This window comes from Mixophyes fleayi, chromosome 12 (genome assembly GCF_038048845.1).
Source record: "Mixophyes fleayi isolate aMixFle1 chromosome 12, aMixFle1.hap1, whole genome shotgun sequence".
NCBI lineage: Eukaryota > Metazoa > Chordata > Amphibia > Anura > Limnodynastidae > Mixophyes > Mixophyes fleayi.
This window is the reverse complement of record NC_134413.1, coordinates 63,306,419-63,329,111: the sequence shown is the minus strand read 5'-3', so window position 1 is coordinate 63,329,111 and position 22,693 is coordinate 63,306,419. Positions and strand designations below refer to the sequence as shown.

Genomic DNA, 22,693 nt, shown 5'->3' with positions numbered 1-22,693 from the left:
ATTGTGACTTTCATGGTAGATTCTGTCCAATATATGACTTTTCATCCAGTTTTGCATTTTATGCTGATATTGGGCTAGCGCCGATTTTTGTATTATATTCCTGTATGTTATAGTTGTGGGAGGTTATAACACTTGTATTAGAAAAGGGCTGCTTTCCATAGTTACGCCTATTTATTCATACTCTTTTCTTTTACTTTGGTAATAAGTGTCATCTATGGTGATATATGTTTGTGCTTACTCTGTATAGTCATGCTGTCATGAACTACTATTTTGATCAAACTTAATATGAATATTATATCTGGTTATTTTTTATTTGTTTTAATGGGACAAATGTCCAAGAAGAGATATAATAATAATTGTAATAGGATCCTGGGATCCGCCATAATAATGACACAATGCCTGTGGTCTTACTCATAACCAATCTCACTAATTATTGGGATATAATGTAATTTGTGTCTTTTTCGCTATTTTAGTCACGTCGAATTATACGCACCCATGACATCTCAGATGTACTTTAGAGGCATTATTTCAATCAACCTTTTTAACTTTTGCCTTGTACCATGTCAACCATAAACAAGGTGTCCCAGTTGTCATGCTTGCGCATTCCTGTGTTTGACAAGGCCATATATATTTATTGCCTAAATTTTATATATCAATTGACTTCCACGTCCAACAACCCATCATTATGTGTTAATCGCTAAATAAATACGGTAATAGTCATATATATATAACGGTATTAAATGGTCATACATACATTTGCCAGAATATTAAGGAGATTAAAACCCATAAAAGGAGGTAAAAATCCTTTAACACTTTCGCCTTGTAATATGTCAACCATAAACAACGTATGCCAGTTGTTATGTTTGTGCATCCCAACTAGAAAGCCATAAGAGCGACTTGCGTGATTCCTGTGTTTGACAAGGCTATATATATATATTGCCTAAATATTACACATCTATTGACTTCTACGCGCAATAGCCCACCATTATGTGTTAATGGCTAAATAAATACCAATCTATCATTTACCTCACTATACTGCATTATCTATATAAACATCCATTCATCCTATTCATTCCAGTTATCTAAACATACAAAACAGACATAAAGATACAAGTCTTTTACTTTGCAAAGATAATCAAACATACAGTACATAAATGCATACATACAATAAAGATAAGACATTATAGATTAAACAGACAATGCTAAAACTTCAGAAGCAAGTATATAATATCCTAGTCTGTTGTGTGTGTATATATATTTAAATGTACTAGTGTATATACTGTAAGACAGAAATGTATAGGTGTGTTTGGTCAGTGTTGCTCTTTTGTGTAGTGTGTGTATAGATGTAACAAGAGAGAGAACAAATGTGTTTTAAGAGTGTATGTTTAAATGTGTACAAATGTGCTTAAGTGTTAGATAAAGAAAGATTAAATGAGAGAGAGAAAGATATGAGATAAATGAGGGAGTGCATAATGCATGTGTGTGTACCATGTGGTCCTGCCTAGATAGAAATATGGGGAATGGAAATCCATTGTAGTGTAGATAGCCAGCATTCCTGAGAAGCTAGACTTTGTAAAGTATTTGTGAAAAAGTTACTTAAAGATTCAGAGAGTTAATAGAAAATAGATATAAACTATAGACACCACAGGAAGAAGGGCAATAGATGGTTGGGACAGGCTGCAACAGAGCATAAAGTGAAGGTGTCATCCTCAGTAAAGCAGGTAAGATATGACGAGGTTCTTTGTGAAAAGCAGGATGCAGATGAAGCTTATGACTCTTGGTAGAAAGGACGTAGATACTTGGGTGGACATTATGTATCCTAGGGCTGTTGTACCAGATGTCAGATCCACTAGTCACAGGGCATGGGAGGCTTAGCAAGCCCTTTACTTGATAGTGGTCATTGTGATAGAGATGTGCCCTATAGATTCAGGCCTGCTTGTGCTGTGTGTGGAGGTGGACATCCCAGGAAAAACTAAAATAGATGTGCAGGGCAGATTACCGCTGAGTGCACAGTGTTCGGTGTTCATCCTTGGTAAAGCTTTATTACCTCTGGTGCTTGGAGACACTGCCTAGTGGTTGCAGCGGAACCCCAATAGAGAAGCTGGATGTGGAATCATTCTTTAATTTCCTGATTCATTTTAAAGTTCAGGGGTTTTTCTTAATGATCGTTTCTATGCTACTGCCTCCGTTCTTTGAATGTTTTAGCTGTTCTCTTTATGGATGCATTGTGGCAGGTACAGGTCACTACAGGGTGGCATAATATGTTTCGGCTGGGCAAGGAGATCCAGGCATTTGTTAAGAGATTTTTTTTTCTATGCAGGCCTTGGTGCTTCGACTGTACATAGTAGTTTATAAAACTGAAGGTCCGTTTTTATAAATATAATTTAAAGACAGTTGTTGCAGGTTGCTGTCCATCAAGGATATAAATTGAAGGGTGTGTTAGTTATGTTTAAGGGCTAGCTTTCAGCAGTAGTTTTATAGAAAGCTTAGAAGGGCTACAGCAGGGTGTTGTCAGCTGCGCCTTCACTTCTTGGTGGGCATGATGAGGGGCTGGCAAATAGGAAAAGAGAATAACATAGTTTGTTGTTGTGATAGTCTGGAGGTGATTCAAGCAATTAAGAACCAACTAGCCTCATCCATTTCATCATTTAAGCTAGACACCTAGCTTTAAAATGTCTGTGTCTTGAAATTAATTTCACAGTTGAAGATGCCCCTGGCATAAATAAAAATATAGCAGAGGTCATATCACATATTTAATTGAGTTTTATTTAATGAAGTTGCACATGCGGCAAAGAAGTGGGTTTGTCATGCCCTTCTTATGTCTGGCAGATTATCAAGCCAGCATTGAAGATCTAGCCTTGAAATGCTGGCCCCTAGTACTTGGTAGAGATATAGTTAGCCTGAAGCGATCGGGATTTTGAATTAATGAGAATCTCCACAAAAGTTAGACACCAGAGCAGTGCATTTAGACGTTCATATGGAATTCTTTTTGGGGGGGTTGAAAAGCCTTGATGACATTGGCAGGCATTTATTTCCTTGGTTAGTGGCCATTTGAGGTTCTTTTATGGTTTCTCTTCTTTATGGTATCCCCTTTTTCCTTTCCCTTGCTAGGTAAGCTGTGTTTAATGGAGTACCTGGATATTGTTTTTCATGTTTTTGTCAGTTGGTTTAAGGCTGTTTTTATTGTAATGTTTTATGTTATTCCCCTATGTCTAAGGTGAAGGTGGGGATTGTGGGTCATTAATTTGTTTTCTGAGGTAGCAAGAGCCCTTCAGGCAATAATATGTCCATTTTTCCAGCAGATAGGGGAAAAAGATGTTTAGGCTCTAAGGGTGTGCAATGGCATTCCCTACTTTAAACCTTGCACCTTGCTGAAGCTAAATTTCGTATTACTGTTGCATGTATTATGCATCTTGGTTGGATAGACACAGGAAGTTTGAAGGGCAAGGAGCTGTTTGGGAGGAATAAAGTTGATTTTATCACAATACTGGCTAGTTGGGTGGGTAGTAGTTTTATATGGTCCGACATCATTCCCAGGAAGGTATGGAGAGGCACCAATGGCGGAGCTGGTATCAATATGGTCCATTGTATCTTAATCTCAGACTTGGCTAAATTTTTATTAGGAAAAGGAGGGACAGCGTTGATTCACCACAAACTGAAATTTGGGTGTAGTCATCTGTACAGGCTAGATAGAGCACACACATAGACGTAGGTTTGGTTATTTTTATTGAGCGGGGTTTTTAGAGTGTTATTGAGAGGTGAAGGGTCATGGTAGTTGGTGAGCTGCGGTTGGGAACCTAGCTGTGGTGGGAAATCATATCAATAAGTAGCCATAAATTTTGCATGTGTGTGGTGGTGTAACACTCTCCCTCAAAAGGGAGACTCATCATTAGTAACACCAACTCTAGGGAGGTTATAGGGCACCATCTGTGCAGGTGGGTCCCAGCTACTGATCCAAATAAAAAATAGTGGGTCTTCATAGCCTAGAAGCGTCAGAGAGCATTTGGACACATCATTTTGGTATGTGGTATAGCTGGAAGCTGATTGGCCATGCTTTTTTTCTTCACCGCAACTTAATTTAATTTATTGCAATACATTTTGTGACTTTTCTGTACCAAGCAACCCCCCCTTGTCTTTATTTCTTTGTTAAGGGGATACCTGTAAAGAGTATTACGTAAAGGTGAGTTTGGATCAATCGCTAGGTGCCTTAATAAAAATATGTGTTTTAAAAATATTTTTTTACATTACATATATATAGATAAATTAGGATGTTTTTTATGCGTAATGTACATACAATGCATTTGCAAAGTCTCTCTTCCATGCATACACATTTTCCTTTCTATCTAGTAGCATGCATTTGTGTAGCTTTTAATACAAAGATGATGCCGTATCAGTCAACACTATTAGTTGGAACTTACACCTGCCTTGTAGCTACTGCAGTTGACACCACTAAAATAGGCATAACTAGGAGAAACCCAGGGCTTGAATTATCTGCATCTGCATCGTCATGCCCTTGCCATGCCCATGACATTGCCTAAATTTGTCCGTCTTTTCCCACCGCTGTTCCAACATTCAAGTCGTAGGCAGTCATAAGTTTCATCTGGGTTTGGACATAAATTACATTCTATTGTATTCATTGGTGTAAGTTCCGTTTAGGAGCATGTACAGCGAAAATTCACATTAGAAACAGTATGCAAATAAACTTACATCCGAACATGAATCAGGCCCTTTACGTCATGTTCTGTGAATCTGTAGTCCAACTAAAACTGAATGTCACTTCCACATTATTATCAACTTTTATTTAGTTTGCTAATCCCAGCAAACCACTTATGTTTCCACAGTAAATATTTCTACATTGTTCTTGTTATAGATCCATAAATACTTGAAGACTGTCCATTTTATAAACAGTGCAGGAGCTGTGGTGCAATTTGATCAATATGGAGACATACATTCAGAGTTTGACATTTGGAACTGGATTGTGTATCCCAATCAAACCCTTCACTCTATCATAGTTGGACAATATAATCCAAGATCCTTTGACCAGCTGATGATCAATGAAACTGTAATCAGATGGAGCCCAACTTTTAATCAGGTTCTTATTCCTCTTTGTTTAATCAAATTAAGAATATACTGACATTATCTGATAGCTGTCTATTAGGCAAGGAAATTAATATATTACATATCAAATGCAATCCTTAATGTGCCATTGTTGTTGATGTTTAAAGCTATTGAAGTATTTTTAATTTTCAAGGCTATTAATGTAAATTTGGTTTATATATTATCTTACATTATTATTATTTTACTGAAAAATGTATTTCCAATTTTTTTTCTCGATTTGATTGATATTTTGGAGGTAGATACAAGAGCAGAGTAATTTGTAATTAAAATGAGCAAAAAACTCTCTCCTTTAATGTGTTAAATGTTAACAGGAAAATATATGCGCATCTTTTAATTTACTAACATATATCCCATTCCTTTACTATTAGTTCAGATTTTTATTGTATTATGTATTATCCGTATTCAGGGGCAAAACTATGCATTGCTGAGCCCCATATCCATGTTTGGGTAGATGCCTATCAGTGCATTGTAGTCTCTCAGGCTCCTCTACTCTGCTATGAAAAGTACAGAGAGGAGTTTGATTTATGGATGCCGGGAGTGTGGGGGACTCCAGTGGTGACCGAGGAGGAGGAACTTTGCTGGGTCCCCATGAACTCTGTGCCCTGCAGCGAACATGCTTTGCACTAACGGTATTTCTGCCTCTGCCTGTATTATAGAGGATAATTTAAAGCTAGGAAGGAAAACAACATTAGGCATCTCATTTCCATAGTGAGTTAGTTGAGAATAATTGAATGAAGTGTCCCACTATAATTATGGGTGATTTCAACATCCCTTTTTCATAATCCACACTCTACTTATGCCTACAAATTATTCTCTTTAATTTCTTCCCTCTGACTTGTTTTCTCTAGACTATACTCAGTTTGTAAATTTCCTTAACACTCGTTTTCCTCTCCTAGATTATCTCCTTATCAGCTACAAGCTCTTCGCCATTCCTTTAACCTCTCTGCTGTTAAACTTTACAAGTCTCATCACACCCATAGAAATCTTAACTCTATTAATTTTCAATAGATTTCCACCTCTATGCAACACTTTTCCCCCAATTTTTACATTATCCTCTCCTGATCTGGCAGTAACACGCCTTAACCAAAACCTAGAATCAGGACTTGATCAAGTGGCTCCAGCAATTCTTTACGCTTCATGGCAATTAAAATGCCGGTCATGGCACACTAAGGGAATACGACATCTCTAGAAACTTTCTTGCAAAGTGGAACATCATTGGCTTAAATCTTGTAGCTCCATTTTCTCACATATATTGCTATCAATCACTCCTTTTGAAATGCTCTGGACGCTGCCAAACAAACATAATACTAATCTCTCATCTGTGCTCAGGCTGCTAAGCAGAAAAAAAATGCATTTTTCATACATTTAAATCTCTCCCCAGCTATCCCTCCCCAAATGATCCACTTTCTAGAAGTGCCCATGATCTTGCTTTCTAATTCAAGAACAAAGGGCCTGATTCATTAAAGATCTTAACTTGAGCAATTTCTTATTTCAGTCTCCTGGACAAAACCATGTAACAATGCAAGGGGTGCAAATTAGTATTCTCTTTTGCACATAAGTTAAATACTGCCTGTTTTTTCATGTAGCACACAAATACTTGATAGCTTATTTGTACACTGAAATTTAAAGCTGATATTTGTGTGCTACATGAAAAAACAGTCAGTATTTAACTTATGTGCAAAACAGAATACTAATTTGCACCCCTTGCATTGTAACATAGTTTTGTCCAGGAGACTGAAATAAGAAGTTTCTCAAGTTAAGATCCTTAATGAATCAGGCCCAAGATTAATAAGATCCGACATTAAATGGTATTCTCTTCCTCAAAAAACATCCAGCTCAATTCTTTTGCTACACCCTCTACCACCTTCTCATTTGAACCTGCAAAGGAATATGAAGTATCTAATCTTTTCTTATCTTCCTACTCCACTACCTGTCCACTTGATCCCTGTTTCCTGTGATCACCCTAACCTTAACTAATAATAATAATAATAATAATAAAGGTAATTTGCAAGACAGCAAAAAATGCACCTTTACAATACATTTCTGTTTTTACAAATGCAACTATATTTTCCACTTTGCACTTTTATTTCCCCCTGGTGATTTAGTCTGCTCCAAATTTTGCACAATTGCAGATGTGAATGGAAACAATTAAAACATCTATTCAAAGTCTATCTTTCTAACACATTCAGACAACCATATTTATGAATTAAAAAATGTTGAAACTTGTCCTCAAATACTGCTTCATCCTCAATCATTAGGCTGGTCTTTAATATGTCTCATTTTTGAGTGTTTGAATATATTTCTTACATGAGTAATGTGTGCATAAAAATACATCTACTCACATCAAACACACTTAGCTGGTTAAAAGGTTATCCCATTGAAAGTATATGACAACTCCCAGCAGCTCCGGTGCACCCATAAAAATAAAGTCCGTCTGAAAGAAAGAGGCTCTACAACCACCTGCCAATCAGGGAACACCTTGTAAATGTGATGAAAACAAAGGAAGAGCAATTTGTCAGCGATATTGATTAATTCTGAATGTACCTTTTTAAATGTACAAAAATAATTATTCTTGCTCAATAATTTGAAACTCAAATTTTAACTGGTAAAAAAAAGAAGAAAATCAGAAACTGCATGATATGTCCAAAAAAATAGTCTATTTCTAAATAAAATACAACACCTTGATCAGATGGTCGATTAATACATATAGTAAAGGAGGAAAGCTATAGTTATTTCTGCACTGTGCACAATATTTTGGCATTGTGTGTCACGCTGTCCTGAGAAATTAGCTCATATTATGGTTTTGTTACTCTTTGTGCTTTGCAAAGGAAAGTATAATTACTGATATTTACAAAGGTCCTAGTCAAAACTGCTGATTAGAATCATATCTAATATGACTCTTATGAACATCTGAAGCTGTAGTCTCCCTTCCTGATTTCATTTTGTGCTGTGTATCTTGGTAATAAAGGCTAAGGACCTAATTCATTAAAGAAAGTAGGGCAAAAAGAATTGTAAGTTTTCTCCTGGACAAAATAATGTGAGGGGTGCAAATCAGTTTATTATTTTGCACATACGTTAAATACTGGCTGTTTATTCATCTAGCACACAAGACACTTGATAGCTTTATGAAAATTTAAAGTTAATATAGGATATGCCCTTCCCCAACTATTAATCTGTCCCCACATTTTAAATTTAGCTCCCCTCCAATGCAACATGGTGTTGCCAAGGTGAAAAGTTATTTCTTTTTTTGCTAATTTTTCCTTCATGAATCAAGCCCTCAAAGTTGAAGTTCCTTTGATACACCTTATGTGCAGAGGTAGTGCCATGTATCCAAGTGTCTAACAAACTACACCCTCTCTGCTCCTTGAATCTCAGTTTAAATGACTCATACCTTAACATGAAATGTCGTTTTGACATGAGACTCATTCTTGCTCTCTGTCAACATTGAGCTAGGACCTAGGATCATTAAATGATGCCTAAAGATGTGCACTCCACAGAAGGGGTGCAGCACTACATTGCCAGGCTCCATAGCAAAAAAATTATATGGGTTGTAATTCGGTCCATCTTCTCATGGTTTCCTCTTAACTCTGCCTATGCTCTAATAGGAAATGATAGTGTGTGTAGGCAGTATTGGAACTATCACCATTACATGAGTTCTGTTGGATATAGGCCCCCCTTACTTCCTGGAACAACGATATTTCTGCCACTGCTTCACAGCCATTTACTTAACAAGTAGATCAAACAATTCTAACGAAAATGGGCCTATATGTGTGGATATAGAACCATAGCATCATGTGACCAGCTTAATCATCCTGTCCCTCGTTTCTCACAAAATGTGGAGCAAAACAACATGTAGTTTTTAATAGTCCTTTTAATATTCCCCAGCTCACCAGAATACAAATGCATTGTCTAACTGCATGTGGATAAGGGGACATTGTAGCCTTACCTACATAAGAAACGTTTTCATTCTATGTTACCCGCTGAAAATTGTGTTTGTTGTTATTGCAGTGATGCTGTTATGTATAGTTCAAAAATTGATGCCAGGTGGGTTATGGGTAAGGATCGGGTGGGGTCCAGTTAGAGGATGTAGGTGAGGGGGACAGTAGCTTCATTCATTCTCCCCCTTCTTTCTCTACAGGAAGTCCTGATCAGCTGGAAACTGGTTCTGGCGGTAAAAGCTGTGTAAGGGGTTACTACTGAGAGTGTCAATTAACCTGAATATGTCCCCATTGTCTCAGGTTGTATTCCACTAGACTCTTTGGAGTCATACCAGCAGGGGACTTTGGGATGTATTGGGATGAGAAGGGACAGCCATGTAGCAGCCCCATTTGACAGATAGCCACTCTCAGAGGATCCCGTTATCTAAGGCCAACCGTGACCCAGCCACTGAAGCTTGCGAAAACTACAGGGGATAGGGAATAGAGTGAGACACAGGGGTGGATGTGTCTTTTTTATTTGATCCTGGGATGAACTCCAGCACTGAGGTCTAGGCTTCTGCTGGACAGAGCATTCTGGTGGTACATCTGCAGCTTAGAAGAACACCATCAGTCTTTTATTCTGCAGGTCAGGACATCCAGGTGACTGTAACTCCTTGAGCTAGTGGGGAAAGGGACAGATAATGTAATAAACCTGCCTGGCATTTATTTATTGTTGGTACTAGGTTTTCTATATTAAATAAATGTACTGTTGTACTTTGCCTGATTGACTATAAGGACGCTAGAAGGCACTGGGTAGGCTCCCCTGGCATAGTAGTTATTGAACTGGAGATAAGGTTAACCCCTGGGTGGCCATTCAGCATGAATTGAGTAAAATTGGGCAAGAAAAATCCGGTTTCTTCACACATCAAATGTCACATGTATGGTAGAGGTTTTTTTTTTGCATGTTCATAAATAACCATTTTGCATCTATATTTCACATTATTGTACAGATATTTTTCAGAGGTTAGCTATGAAACAAGGTTTAATATTGACCAATAACTAGTTTCACTCCACACACAGACACCACGCTCAGCATGTAGTCAAATTTGTCTTCCTGGCTACAGAAAATCACCTCGGCTGTCACATTCATCCTGCTGTTATGATTGTATTCCCTGCTCAGATGGTGAAATTTCCAACTATACAGGTACATATGTTTATGGTGTCTTTTATTTACATAGCACTTACATATTGCAAAGTGTTTCACAGGGAATGTTTATTCATTCACATCACCTTAGTCCTATTGGAGCTTAAAGTGTGAATTTGTCAACAATAAGAAAGGTTTTTACATAAAGACTATAGTGGAGAACTATAAAAGGTTGATTTTTTTTTTTAAATCCAGTATTTTTATTGGAAATTTTCAAGGTACATACATACCAACAACAAAACAAAAAATAAACAAATACAGAAAAAAGAAAATACAGTCGCAAATATGCCAATATTAAATATAAAATATTGGTTAAATTGTAAGACACCAGTATCGCATAATGATAACATTTGTACAATACTTAATTAGGAATATACATCGTAAATACTCATGCATATGTACTCTGCAGAGGCGGGGCTCTGCTTTTTGTTATGGACTTTATTATTGTTATTATGTAATCCAGGGAAACCAGACCCTCATGTATTTGGGACATCATGACTCGAGGATACAAAATAAAATGGAGACTCCACCCACCTGTACCATATATTCTCAAACTTTGGCAATGCCTGCCTGCTCATGTAAACAAATCTTTCGTGCCCTATAGTGGCATTAACCAGGATTTTTCAACTCTTAATTGTGGAACTCGTCGAGGCTAACCATAAGCGGGCTATGCTAACCTTAGCCACCATAAACAACTGGGAAATATACATTTTTGTCAGCTTGTTGACCTTTCCCTTCAGACGGAGCCCAAATAAACAGGTGGCCGATGACCTAAGTGGGACTTCAATTCCCGTTTTTTGAACACATCGTATGACTCTTCGCCAGAAGGTTTGTATCATCATCATCATCATTTATTTATATAGCGCCAACATATTCCGTAGCGCTTTACAATTGGGGACAAACGTAATAAACTAATAAACAAACTGGGTAAAACAGACAAAGAGGTGAGAAGGCCCTGCTCGCAAGCTTACAATCTATGGGACAATGGGAGATTGACACATGAGGTTAAGTATACATTTTGCATCTTGGCCCAGCCAGACTGCAAAGGTAGGGTGACTCATAAGCTAAATGATCCTGTCACACAACAATGTTGGTCCGGGGGTAGTTGTCTTGTGTGAAATTGTGTAACAGGCTAAAGGTAGTGAGGTTAAGATGGTGGTTGAGGAATATTATAAGCTTGTCTGAATAGGTAGGTTTTCAGAGAACGCTTGAAAGTTTGTAGAACAGAGGAGAGTCTTATTGTGCGAGGGAGAGAGTTCCATAGAGTGGGTGCAGCCCGAAAAAAGTCCTGTAACCGGGAATGGGAGGATGTAATGAGGGTGGATGAGAGACGCAGATCTTTTGCAGAACGGAGTTGCCGAGTTGGGAGATATTTTAAAACAAGAGAGGAGATGTATGTTGGTGCAGCTTTGTTGATGGCCTTGTAGGTTAGTAAAAGTATTTTATATTGGATTCGGTAGAAGACAGGCAGCCAGTGTAGAGACATACAGAGTGATTCAACAGAGGAATAGCTATTTGCAAGGAAAATCAGTCTTGCCGAAGCATGCAAAATAGATTTTAGGGGTTTCAGTCTGTTTTTGGGAAGACCAGTAAGGAGGGAATTGCAATAGTCAATGCGGGAGATGATTAGTGCATGAATTAAGGTTTTAGCAGTGTCTTGTGTGAGATATGTGCGGATTCTGGAAATGTTCTTTAGATGTATGTAACATGATTTAGATATAGATTCAATGTGGGGAACAAAGGATAGGCGTGAATCAAGGATTACACCTAGGCAGCGAGCTTGTGGGGTGGGATTTATGGTCATGTTATCAACAGAGATAGAAATGTCAGGTATGCTCTTGTTGGCGGGTGGGAATATTATTAACTCTGTTTTAGAAAGATTAAGTTTGAGTTGACGAGAGGACATCCAAGATGAAATGGCAGAAAGACAGTCAGTTACACGGGACAACACAGATGTCGAGATATCAGGAGAGGATAGATAGATTTGGGTATCATCCGCATAGAGATGATACTGAAAGCCAAAGGAACTTATTAGATTTCCAAGAGAAGCGGTATAGATAGAGAACAGCAGAGGACCTAGCACCGAGCCTTGTGGTACTCCAACTGATAGGGGAAGCGGAGCAGAGGTGGCTCCAGAGAAATTAACAGTGAAAGAGCGATTAGAGAGGTAAGATGAGAACCAGGATAGAACTGTGTCTTGAAGACCTAGGGATTGCAGCGTTTGTATGAGAAGAGAGTGGTCAACGGTGTCAAATGCAGCCGAGAGATCAAGGAGAATTAGGAGAGAGTAATGGCGTTCAGTCTTAGCAGTGATCAGATCATTAACAACCTTGGTCAGCGCAGTCTCTGTGGAGTGTTGAGAACGAAAGCCAGACTGAAGAGGATCCAACAGGTTGTTTGCGGAAAGAAAGCGTGTGAGGCGAGTGTAGGCAAGTCTCTCTAGAAGCTTGGAGGGGCAAGGGAGCTGAGAGATGGGACGGTAATTTGAGAGAGAGTTTGGGTCGGAGTTTTGTTTTTTTAGAATAGGAGTAATCACTGCATGCTTGTATAGTGATGGAAAGATGCCAGTAGAGAGTGAGAGATTACAGATTTGAGTTAGAGGTGAAATGAGCACAGAAGACAGGGATCTACCAATTTGCGAGGGAATAGGATCAAGAGGACAGGAGGTAGAGTAGGAAGATAAGAAGAGCGTAGAAATTTCCTCTTCATTTGTGGGGTCAAATGAAGAAAGGGTGTCAGAGGGTAGTGGGAAGGAAATGAGCTGATGGCTTGTTGAGGAAGAGGATACCATTTCTAGTCTGATCTTGTCAATCTTGTCCTTGAAGTAGGAAGCAAGATCCTGAGCACTGATAGTAGATGGAGGGTTCGGGGTGGGAGGATTGAGAAGATGATTAAATGTATTGAAAAGGCGTCTGGGGTTAGAAGCCTGAGCATAGATAAGAGATTGAAAGTATGTTTGTTTTGCAGTGTCCAGAGCATTTCGATAGGAGTGGTAGACAGAAGTATATGTGAAGAAGTCATTAGAGCTTTGAGATTTACGCCAGTGACGTTCTGCTTTACGGGACAGTTTTTGAAGATTTCGTGTTGCTTTGGTGTGCCACGGTTGACATCGAAGTCGACGTGTAGTATGAAGTGTCGCTGGAGCCACTTGATCAAGGGCCGTTGCTAAGGTTAGGTGAAAATGAGGTACTGCCATCTCAGGGGATGAGAATGTAGAGATAGGGGAGAGAAGGTGTTGGAGAGAGGTGGAAAATTGTTGAAGATTAATAGAATTAAGATTTCTACGAGTATGAGGAGGCTTGGTTGAGTTAGACAGTAGAGAGGTTAGAGCAGTGGGGGTGAGAGTGTAGCTGATAAGGTGATGATCCGAGAGGGGGAAGGGTGTATTAATAAAATTAGAAACTGAGCATAGTCTAGAGAAAACAAGATCAAGGCAGTGGCCATCCTTATGAGTAGATGATTCAATCCACTGGGAGAGGTCAAGTGAGGATGTTAGAGAGAGTAGTTTGGAAGCAGCTTTGGAAGGTGGGTTATCAATGGGGATGTTGAAGTCACCCATGATGATGGTGGGGATGTCTGAAGATAAGAAGTGAGGGAGCCATGCAGAGAAATCCTCAATAAATTGTTGGTGTGCTCCAGGGGGACGATAGAACACCGCAACACGTAGGGAGAATGGATTAAAAATGCGAATAGCATGTACTTCAAAAGATGTGAACGTGAGTGATGGGACATTTGGTAGAACTGCGTATGTGCAATGTGGGGAGAGAAGTAGTCCAACCCCACCTCCTTGTCTGCCTTCAGGTCTGGAGGTGTGGGTGAGATGGAGGCCACCATGTGAAAGTGCTGCAGGTGAGGCAGTGTCTGATTGCATGAGCCATGTTTCTGTTATTGCCAGAAGGTTGAGGTTTTTTGAGAGGAAGAGATCATGAACGGAGGTAAGTTTGTTACAAACAGAGCGTGCATTCCAAAGGGCACATTTAAAGGACTTGGGAAGAGAGGGGAGACAGGTGATGTGTTTGAGGTTTGCTATAGAAGTATACAGGGACATTCCCAAATGAGATGCCAGAAATTGCCATTTTCCGAACTACATTTTGGACATTTAGAAGTGCTATCGGGGTGGAACTTAGCCAGCCTAATAGGAGTCAAGTAGGCCCTATGCAGAATGAACTACTGTATTTGCTGGAATTTTAATGATGCTGTGTAGCCACTAGTGCTAATCAAGACCGTCCCCCATTCTTTGTCTGTTAAGGGACCAATATCTATTTCCCATTGATTTCTCAGGTCATTCAAGTCATTTACTGTGGATTCATGCAAAAGACAGGAGTACATACATGAAATCAGACCCTTGTTGCTCAAAGCCTGTAACTGCTTTCTCAGTGGGGCTATGGCAAACACTGGTGGCTCCCCTTTGAATTGTGTGTACATGGCATGTCTCAGTTGGATGTAGGAAAAGAACATTGTTCTAGGCACAGAAAATTCCCTGGACAACTGTTCAAAAGATTTAAGAACATTTACTTCATATAGTTGACCTACAGCCATCACACCATACCGGGACCACCGCCTGGACCCCACCACTGTGTCCAACTCCCTCAATCATCTCGCCCCCCAAATAGGAGTACATGGATCTATATCCGTGAATCCCACCATTTTATTACTGACTGCCCAGATCTTAATTGTCTGAATCAGGAGCGTAGAAGCCTGTGGGCCGAGCTGCCCGGACAACAGTGACTGCAAAGGCGTATGATTGGCATTAAATTGATGAACTAATATCCAGTGTAGATCCTGGTAACCCGGATCGGAAATCCATGCCTTAAGGTGAGTCAGTTGAGAGGCAATATAGTACAATTTTAAATTTGGAAACGCAAGACCACCACTAGCCCTGCACAAGGAGCTGAGCTTAACCTTGGCCCTCCCCCCTCCCCAGACCAGAGATGTCAAATGACGGTCAACACTGCGAAAGAAAGAGGGTGGGATATATATAGGTGATTGCTGAAGTATATATAAAAACCTTGACTGCACCACCATCTTAATTAAGTTTATCCTGCCAGACACAGAAAGAGGGAGCTTCCTCCACACATGTATTTTTGATTTAAGATATTCAACCTGAGGCTGTAAATTTAGTTCCATAAATTCTGAGGTGGTGTTAGTGATCCAGAATCCCAGGTACTTAAATTTTGGTGTCCACCTCAGTTGGAGATCTTATAGTGGAGTAACTGGACATTTCCAACCCACTGGGAACACACTGGACTTATCCCAATTAATTTTCAGACCGGAGAATAACCCAAAACAATCAACCACCCTCAGGAGAGTACCCAGAGACTCTTTATGGTCAGCAAGGAACAGCAGCATATTATCAGCGTATAACGCCACCTTATCCTCCCTATGCTCTGATTGAAGTCCCTGAATATCTTTATTATTACGAATAAGGCAGGCCAGTGGTTCTATTGCTAGTGTGAACAAAGCAGGAGACAATGGGCATCCCTGCCTAGTGCCCCTTTCCAATTGAAATGGCTGGGAAAGGTGGCCGTTTACACATACCCGAGCTACAGGATGTGAATAAAGTAACTTAACCCCTTTTATGAAATTGGAACCCACCCCGAAACGGGATAACACCTCCCACAGGTACGGCCACTCCACTGATTCGAACGCCTTAGCCACGTCGAGGGATACCACCACTTCGCTCTCCTCAGGAGGCGACCGCACCTGTAGGAGGGTATATAACCTCCTAAGGTTAATAGATGTGGACTTGCCCGGCATGAACCCAGTCTGATCCGGGTGAATCAATTCCAACACCACCCTATTGAGCCTCAGTGCCAGCAGTTTAGCCAAGATCTTTACATCCCACGTCAGCAGTGAGATCGGGCGATATGACTCTGGGTACAATGGATCTTTACCTGATTTAGGTATCACCACCACCACTGCCTCCGCCATGGAAGGGGAGAGGGCGTTGGCCTCGCACAGCTCGCTGAGTGTTTCCAACAATTTAGCTACAAAAAAGGATCAACGTTTTTTATATATTTCAATGGGTATGCCATCTATTCCAGGCGCCTTTCCATTAGGGAATGACATAATGGCCATATCAATCTCTTCTTCAGTAAAAGGAGAGTCCAAATACTCCCTACTAGCCGCAGAGAGTGTGGGAAGAATAATAGCATCCAAGTATACTTGTAAGGTGGCCATATCATATTGAACCTGTGACTTATATGTACTAGCGTAATATTTGTAAAAAATCTCAACAAAACCTCAACAATATCAGGCATCAGGAATTTCTTAGCCCCGCTTTCATCACAAATAACTGGAGCAGCCGCATTAGCCCTCTCAACCCTCGCCAGGTATGCCAAGAAACTGCCATTTCTGTCTCCCTCAGCATACTGCACATGTTTAGAGAAAAGAAACTTACGTTTAGATTTATCAAACACATAGTTTACCCACTCCCTCTGAGCCACCTGCCAAACACATCTTGAGGCCTCAGTCCTACCGTTTATATATTGCCTTTCTAATAATTTGCATGTGTCCTCCAATTCTTTTTCTTTATGCCTAGACGTCTTTTTATTTCCGCCACACTGGCAATTAATGACCCCCTCAGAAAAGCTTTAAAACTGTCCCACACCATGGGGGGTCGTGCTGTACCAGAGTTATCCATGAAAAACCCTTCCCACTGAGCCACCAATGTTGCCCCTGTACCCATCAAGGAGAGCCAAAAGGGGTTCAACTTCCAAAAGGACTGACCTCTAACAATAGCAAAGTCAATATTCAGAAGAAGAGGCGAGTGATCAGAAATTCCTCTAGCCTTGTATTCCACCCCCCGTACCGCCAGCACCAGAGAGTGCGACAACAAAACCATATCAATCCTAGAGAATGCATTGTATGATGTAGAAAAACAGGAGAATTGCACCTCTTCTGGATATCTTAAGCGCCAGACATCTACCAAGCCCAACTCCCCTACCAGGGCAGCAAAGGCCGACACAGAGTCACTGACTGAAAGATTTTGTTCCCGCCATCTATCTAAAGATTTATTCATCACATTGTTAAAGTCCCCTATACATATAGTAGGAATCTCTGGAGACATTGCCATAAACTCACCACATTTTTTTAAAACTTCACTATTATACGGAGGGGGTATATACACCACAAGAAGGAGCACCGGAACCCAATTGATGACAGATTTCATTAAGACAAATCTCCCTATTGGATCCACCTGTATTTTTTCCAGGGTGAAACTAAGGCGCTTATGAACCAATACAGTAACCCCTCGAGAATTAGTTGTGTGTGTGGAGTGGTACGCACCACCTACCCTTGACTTTTTAAGGGAGAGTGTTCTTTCACCATGCAGATGGGTCTCCAATAAACAAATTATGTAAGGATCATTTTTCCTAATTTGACGTTTAAACCTCGCACATTCCAGGAGAGGATTCTCAGCTCCCTGTCAGATGTACCAGAACACATACATAAAGCATAAAATCTTGTAACAGTTCCCCCGAGACCCACTGCCCCGTATCCCACAGCCCCACAGAGCATACATAATCAAGTATAGATGAAGTCTTACAAAAGCATTGGTCATATTTTTGCGAACACATAACTGCACTCAGACTAAATTAGTAACCTTAACACTAAACCCCTACCCCCACCCTCTATACTCCACCCAACTAAAGTATACCTCAGACCCGAACAGTAATTAACTTAGGATGCCCAAAAAGCCAGCACACAGCCACCCGCCAAGCCCGCACTGTGCAAGACAGCCCGAGCTCAACAAGACAGGCCGCCCACCAACAAGCAAGGTAGACAGGAATAGAGTACAAGGACAAAGAAAAGAAGCAAGAAGAATGAGAAAAGGAAGATAAGGGGGGGCAAACTGAGACCAGAACAGGCCTTAAAGCCATGGGCTCTCCAGCCCGTTATATATGAACCGTAGAGCAACTTTCTTTCTTATCAACACATTTTAAACCTTAATGAGCGTAGCAAGTACCAAGAAGAACACAATACATATTGCATAATATAACTCAGCACCAGCGTGTCCCGAGGACAAAGTAGAGGGATGCTAAACTGCTCATCTGACATCCCGTTTCAGCGTCCTCCAGCAGCCAGACGATCCAGCCAGGTAGCAGCTTTACGCGGTGTATCAAAGAAGGATGTGCGACCCTCTGAGACCACACGCAGTCTAGCAGGGAAGATCATGGCATATGGGATCTGTAAGTCACGCAATCTTCTCTTCACCGGAATAAACTGGGCCCTATTTTTTTGAACATCCAGAGCAAAGTCAGGATACACTGCTACTCGTTGACCATTATATTCCACTGGACCTTTCTGCCTAGCTAGGCGTAGTACAGCATCTCGATCACGATAGTGCAGGAATTTGGCTATAAATGTCCGCGGAGGAGCTCCAGGCGGAGGTGCCTGAGTTGGAATGCGGTGTGCTCGCTCCACTGCAAATTGGGCTGTGAACAAATCTGTGCCAAATAATTGGATTAACCATTTTTCCAGGAAAAAATCTGGAGCAGTGCCCTCCACCTTCTCAGGCAGCCCCACTAAACGAATGTTGCTGCGGCGTAGTCGCCCCTCGATATCCGTGAGCTTTTGCCTGAAAAGGGAGGCCTGGGACTCCAGACCCTCCAACTGACCTCCAACCGGAGCAGAACCATCCTCAAGCGTGGACACACGGGCCTCTACCTCGCCCACTCTCTCCCTAATCTTCTGTACATCCTGCCGGAGAAGATATACATCCACCTGTACTTCTGCAATTTTATCAGTCACCCGCTTCTCAGACGCCCCGATGGCCTGTAGAACCTGCTGTAATGTGACCACCGGCTCATCCTGCGGTACTGACAAAGGAGGAGAAGCAGAATGTGATGCTTCACCTGAGCCAGTAACATTCGTGGAGGATCGGGCAAAACGTTCCAGTTTTCCCGCCGCAGCGGATTGACCATGCTTCCCCATGGTTTTATACAGCAAAGTGGGTAGTATTTCTCCTATGAGCTTGTATATGGCCGAGAATCAGGGCCAGACCCAACAAGACAGTTGTGCTTCAGGGTTATACTGCCAGCAGACTATACAGCCCGACCCCGCAGGACTTGGTAAATGGCCGCCAGCTGTAATCACCCTCCACCAGATTGTATAAGTAAAGCAGTCACAGTAACAGTAGCAGGCTTTAAAAGTCCAAACAGCTCCTGGTAGTATGCAGGTTATTCTTCAGATAATAGCTTAACACATCTATATCTCCAGTGTAGACCGATTGTGCACAAGCTGCTTTGTAACACTAAAGCAGTGACTTACTTGGATACAGCCATAAGGCAATATGGCGCCCGGAGCGTATAATGTTTCCATCCAGCTGAATGTTGGGAGGTGTGGAGCGAGTCCTTCCCTGTCTGCTGTGCCTCCGGATGCCGCCGCTAAGCCCCGCCCCCTCACCTTACCACTTTAAACAGAGGTTCCCCGTGGCAATGTGCTGGCAGGCCTTGTGTGTAAATGAACCTCGTTCTCTAGGGCCTTTTATGCAGATATATTGCAGCGGAAACTCAAGGCTGTGTCCCCCTCTCTCCGGCGATCAGGCTTCCACCGCCGACCGTAAGTTGACCTCCGAAAACTGGAAGTCAGGTCACTCGGGCGATCCAAGGAAATAACAGCCAAGGCTGCAAGGGCGCGGCTAGGCCGCAAATCGCGGAGACGCCGCCGAGGGGTCCAGAGACCCACCAGACTCAGGTAAGGAGCCGAGTTCTTTTAGGTTTAAGTCTGGGTCTTCTTACACGTGGCAGAGCGGCCCTGGGAGACAGCCCGTCCAGCCGAGAATAAGTGGGGAGCCCAGTCCGGAGCCTATATTTCTCTGGCCCAAGAAGCTATATTCAGCCACAGTATTATGCAGCTTTTTGCGGTGTATAGTCCTCAAATAGGTCTTTAAATGGGGATTTGAGATGGAGCTCAGAGAGATTTCAACATTCCTATATGGCGTCCAGGCCGCGTCTCCCTCCGTGCAGCAAATGTTATCAGCGTGGACCCGTTTTTATCTGCAGGGCTTCAGGGTTCACTTCGTACACTCGGTAAGCAGTTTTTAATCGATTTCAGTCGCTTTACAGGAGATATCAGGGTATTCAGGCTGGAGAGCTTGTAACAGTACGTGCTACTCCATGCTTGTCCAGGCCACGCCCCCAAAGGTTGATTTTTTTATCATTTAGTGATTTATATGGAATTTACAAGTCACCTAATCTACTAAATGTCAATCACAGTATAAGTCACGCTCACTAAAACCTCCCACAAAAAATCACCATATATCTCACAATCACAAAAATAATCCATTTTGGAATGATAATGTCTTGAATCTATTAAAGGTTGACTTGTAATCTCCTCACGAAAATCTCCTAGAATAATCTTACTGTTTTCAAACAGCTGCAATTGCCAGAAAACCAGTTAGATGGGTCAGATTTCCCATTCATTTCAATGAACAATGCATATCAAGGGACATAAATAACCTTTTTATCAATTGAAATAAATGGTAAAATGGTCAATTAAAGAAAAATTATTTACACAGTAAAAAAGATAATATACTATTTTAAAATTATAAATACCAACAAGTCCTGGTGAAAGTCATTGCCTGGGACATATGGAAGTTCCAGAATTGCCTGTTAGGCATGGCACATTGGAAAATTTCTACAATAATGTTTTTTTTCAATGGAGTTGGAGAACAATATCTTCTCAAGCACAAGCAGCCAACATGTAAACGCTGCTCCTGATTGGATGAGCTTATTCCATAAATTTCTATTGGCAATGTAGGGTATAAACACATAAAATCACCTGAATTGAAAATAAATATATTTTTTTAATAGATTGGTGTGTTTGGGGAAAGAAGCAACAATGTATTTATTACACTGGATAGTAATTTTAACTTACCCTTCCTTGTTCATCTTTTATTGACCTTGCATAAGACATAAAGCAGTTCATTGAAGACTATTGTAGCCAATACCAAGAGCACAGCAGATTTGTGGCGGGTATGGAGAAGTAATAATTTTGCTTTTTATTTGTAATTAAGAAAAAGTTTCAGATCAGTAGTTATTTGGATTTTTTACATTACTTCATTTGTGTTGATCAGTGCCAAGAAATCCAAAATAAATCAATTTTGATTTGATGATATAAGAAAAAGAGAAAAAATGTCAAAAGGCTTGAATACTTTTCTGTAGTCATTGCATATTGCTTTTCTAAATAGATAAGACTAATCTAATGGAATTTAAAATTTAAAGTATAACATTGTGTATGTGCCACATTGCTAGTTATGTTCTCTATTAAAATAAACAAATATGGATTTTAAGTGTAAGTAGATTTGCTGTGATTATAATAATAATAATAATTTCATTCTAGATATGGAGAAATGTTTCAAATGCTCAAGAAATGAATGGCCTAATGCAGAAAAAACCATGTGCATCCCCAAGATTGTAATTTATTTATCTTATGAAGAACCACTTGGAAAGTCTTTGACTCTGGTATCGATTATATTATTTGTGATCAATTGCTTGGTTATGATAACTTTTATTAAATACCAAAATACCCCTGTTGTAAAAGCTAATAACCAAGATCTCAGCTATATCCTTCTTATATCTTTAAAGTTGTGTTTCCTCTGCACATTAATATTCATTGGACATCCCGTTGAAGTGACTTGTCTTCTCAGGCAAACCATTTTTGGAGTCATATTCTCAATAGCCGTCTCCAGCATTTTGGCCAAGACCACAATTGTTATCATTGCCTTTAATGCCACCAGACCAGAAAGCAAACTAAACCATTGGGTTGGATCCAACTTGTCTAACTATATCGTTCTTGTCTGTACAGTGTTTCAAATTCTAATATGTTCTGTATGGTTGGGAATATCCCCCCCATTCCCAAATTATAACATGGAAGATGAAATTGGGAAGATATTAGCTGAATGTAATGAGGGGTCCATTGTTGGATTGTACTGTGTTCTAGGATACATGGGACTCCTGGCCATTGTTAGTTTCAGCATTGCTTTCTTAGCTAGGAAGTTACCTGATTTGTTCAATGAAGCCGCATTCATTTCGTTCAGTATGCTGGTGTTTTGCAGTGTCTGGATCTCATTTATCCCAGCTTACCTGAGCAGCAAAGGGAAATATGTTGTGGCAGTGGAGATATTTGCTATCCTTGCTTCTAGCTCTGGGTTACTGGGATTCATATTTATCCCCAAATGCTATATTGTACTTTTCAAGTCTGAAATGAATACTAAAGCTTATGTAATTAAACATCATATGACAACTTACCGTTAAATGGAATAGTAAAAACTGAAACATACTAATATGTAAATATATAAAAAATTTTGGTAACAACTATACGGTTATAATTTTGGATTTTCCATCCAAGCCACGTCTAGCCTAGTCTAATTTATAAGACCTTTATATCTTTCCAATTAAGAAATATTTGTTTAGTTGACAGTTCTATGGCAGCTATTTAGCAATTATATAAA

General features: G+C 40.4%; 1 protein-coding gene across 1 annotated transcript; it reads left to right on the top strand.

The window, feature by feature from the left end:
• The first annotated feature begins 3,557 nt into the window (after window positions 1–3,557).
• On the top strand, window positions 3,558–22,496 carry LOC142108305 (vomeronasal type-2 receptor 26-like). Its single transcript, XM_075191939.1, has 4 exons — window positions 3,558–3,569; window positions 4,871–5,092; window positions 10,116–10,239; window positions 21,583–22,496. The coding sequence occupies exons 1-4, from the start codon at window positions 3,558–3,560 to the stop codon at window positions 22,494–22,496; spliced, it is 1,272 nt and encodes a 423-aa protein (XP_075048040.1).
• The last annotated feature ends 197 nt before the right edge of the window (window positions 22,497–22,693 follow it).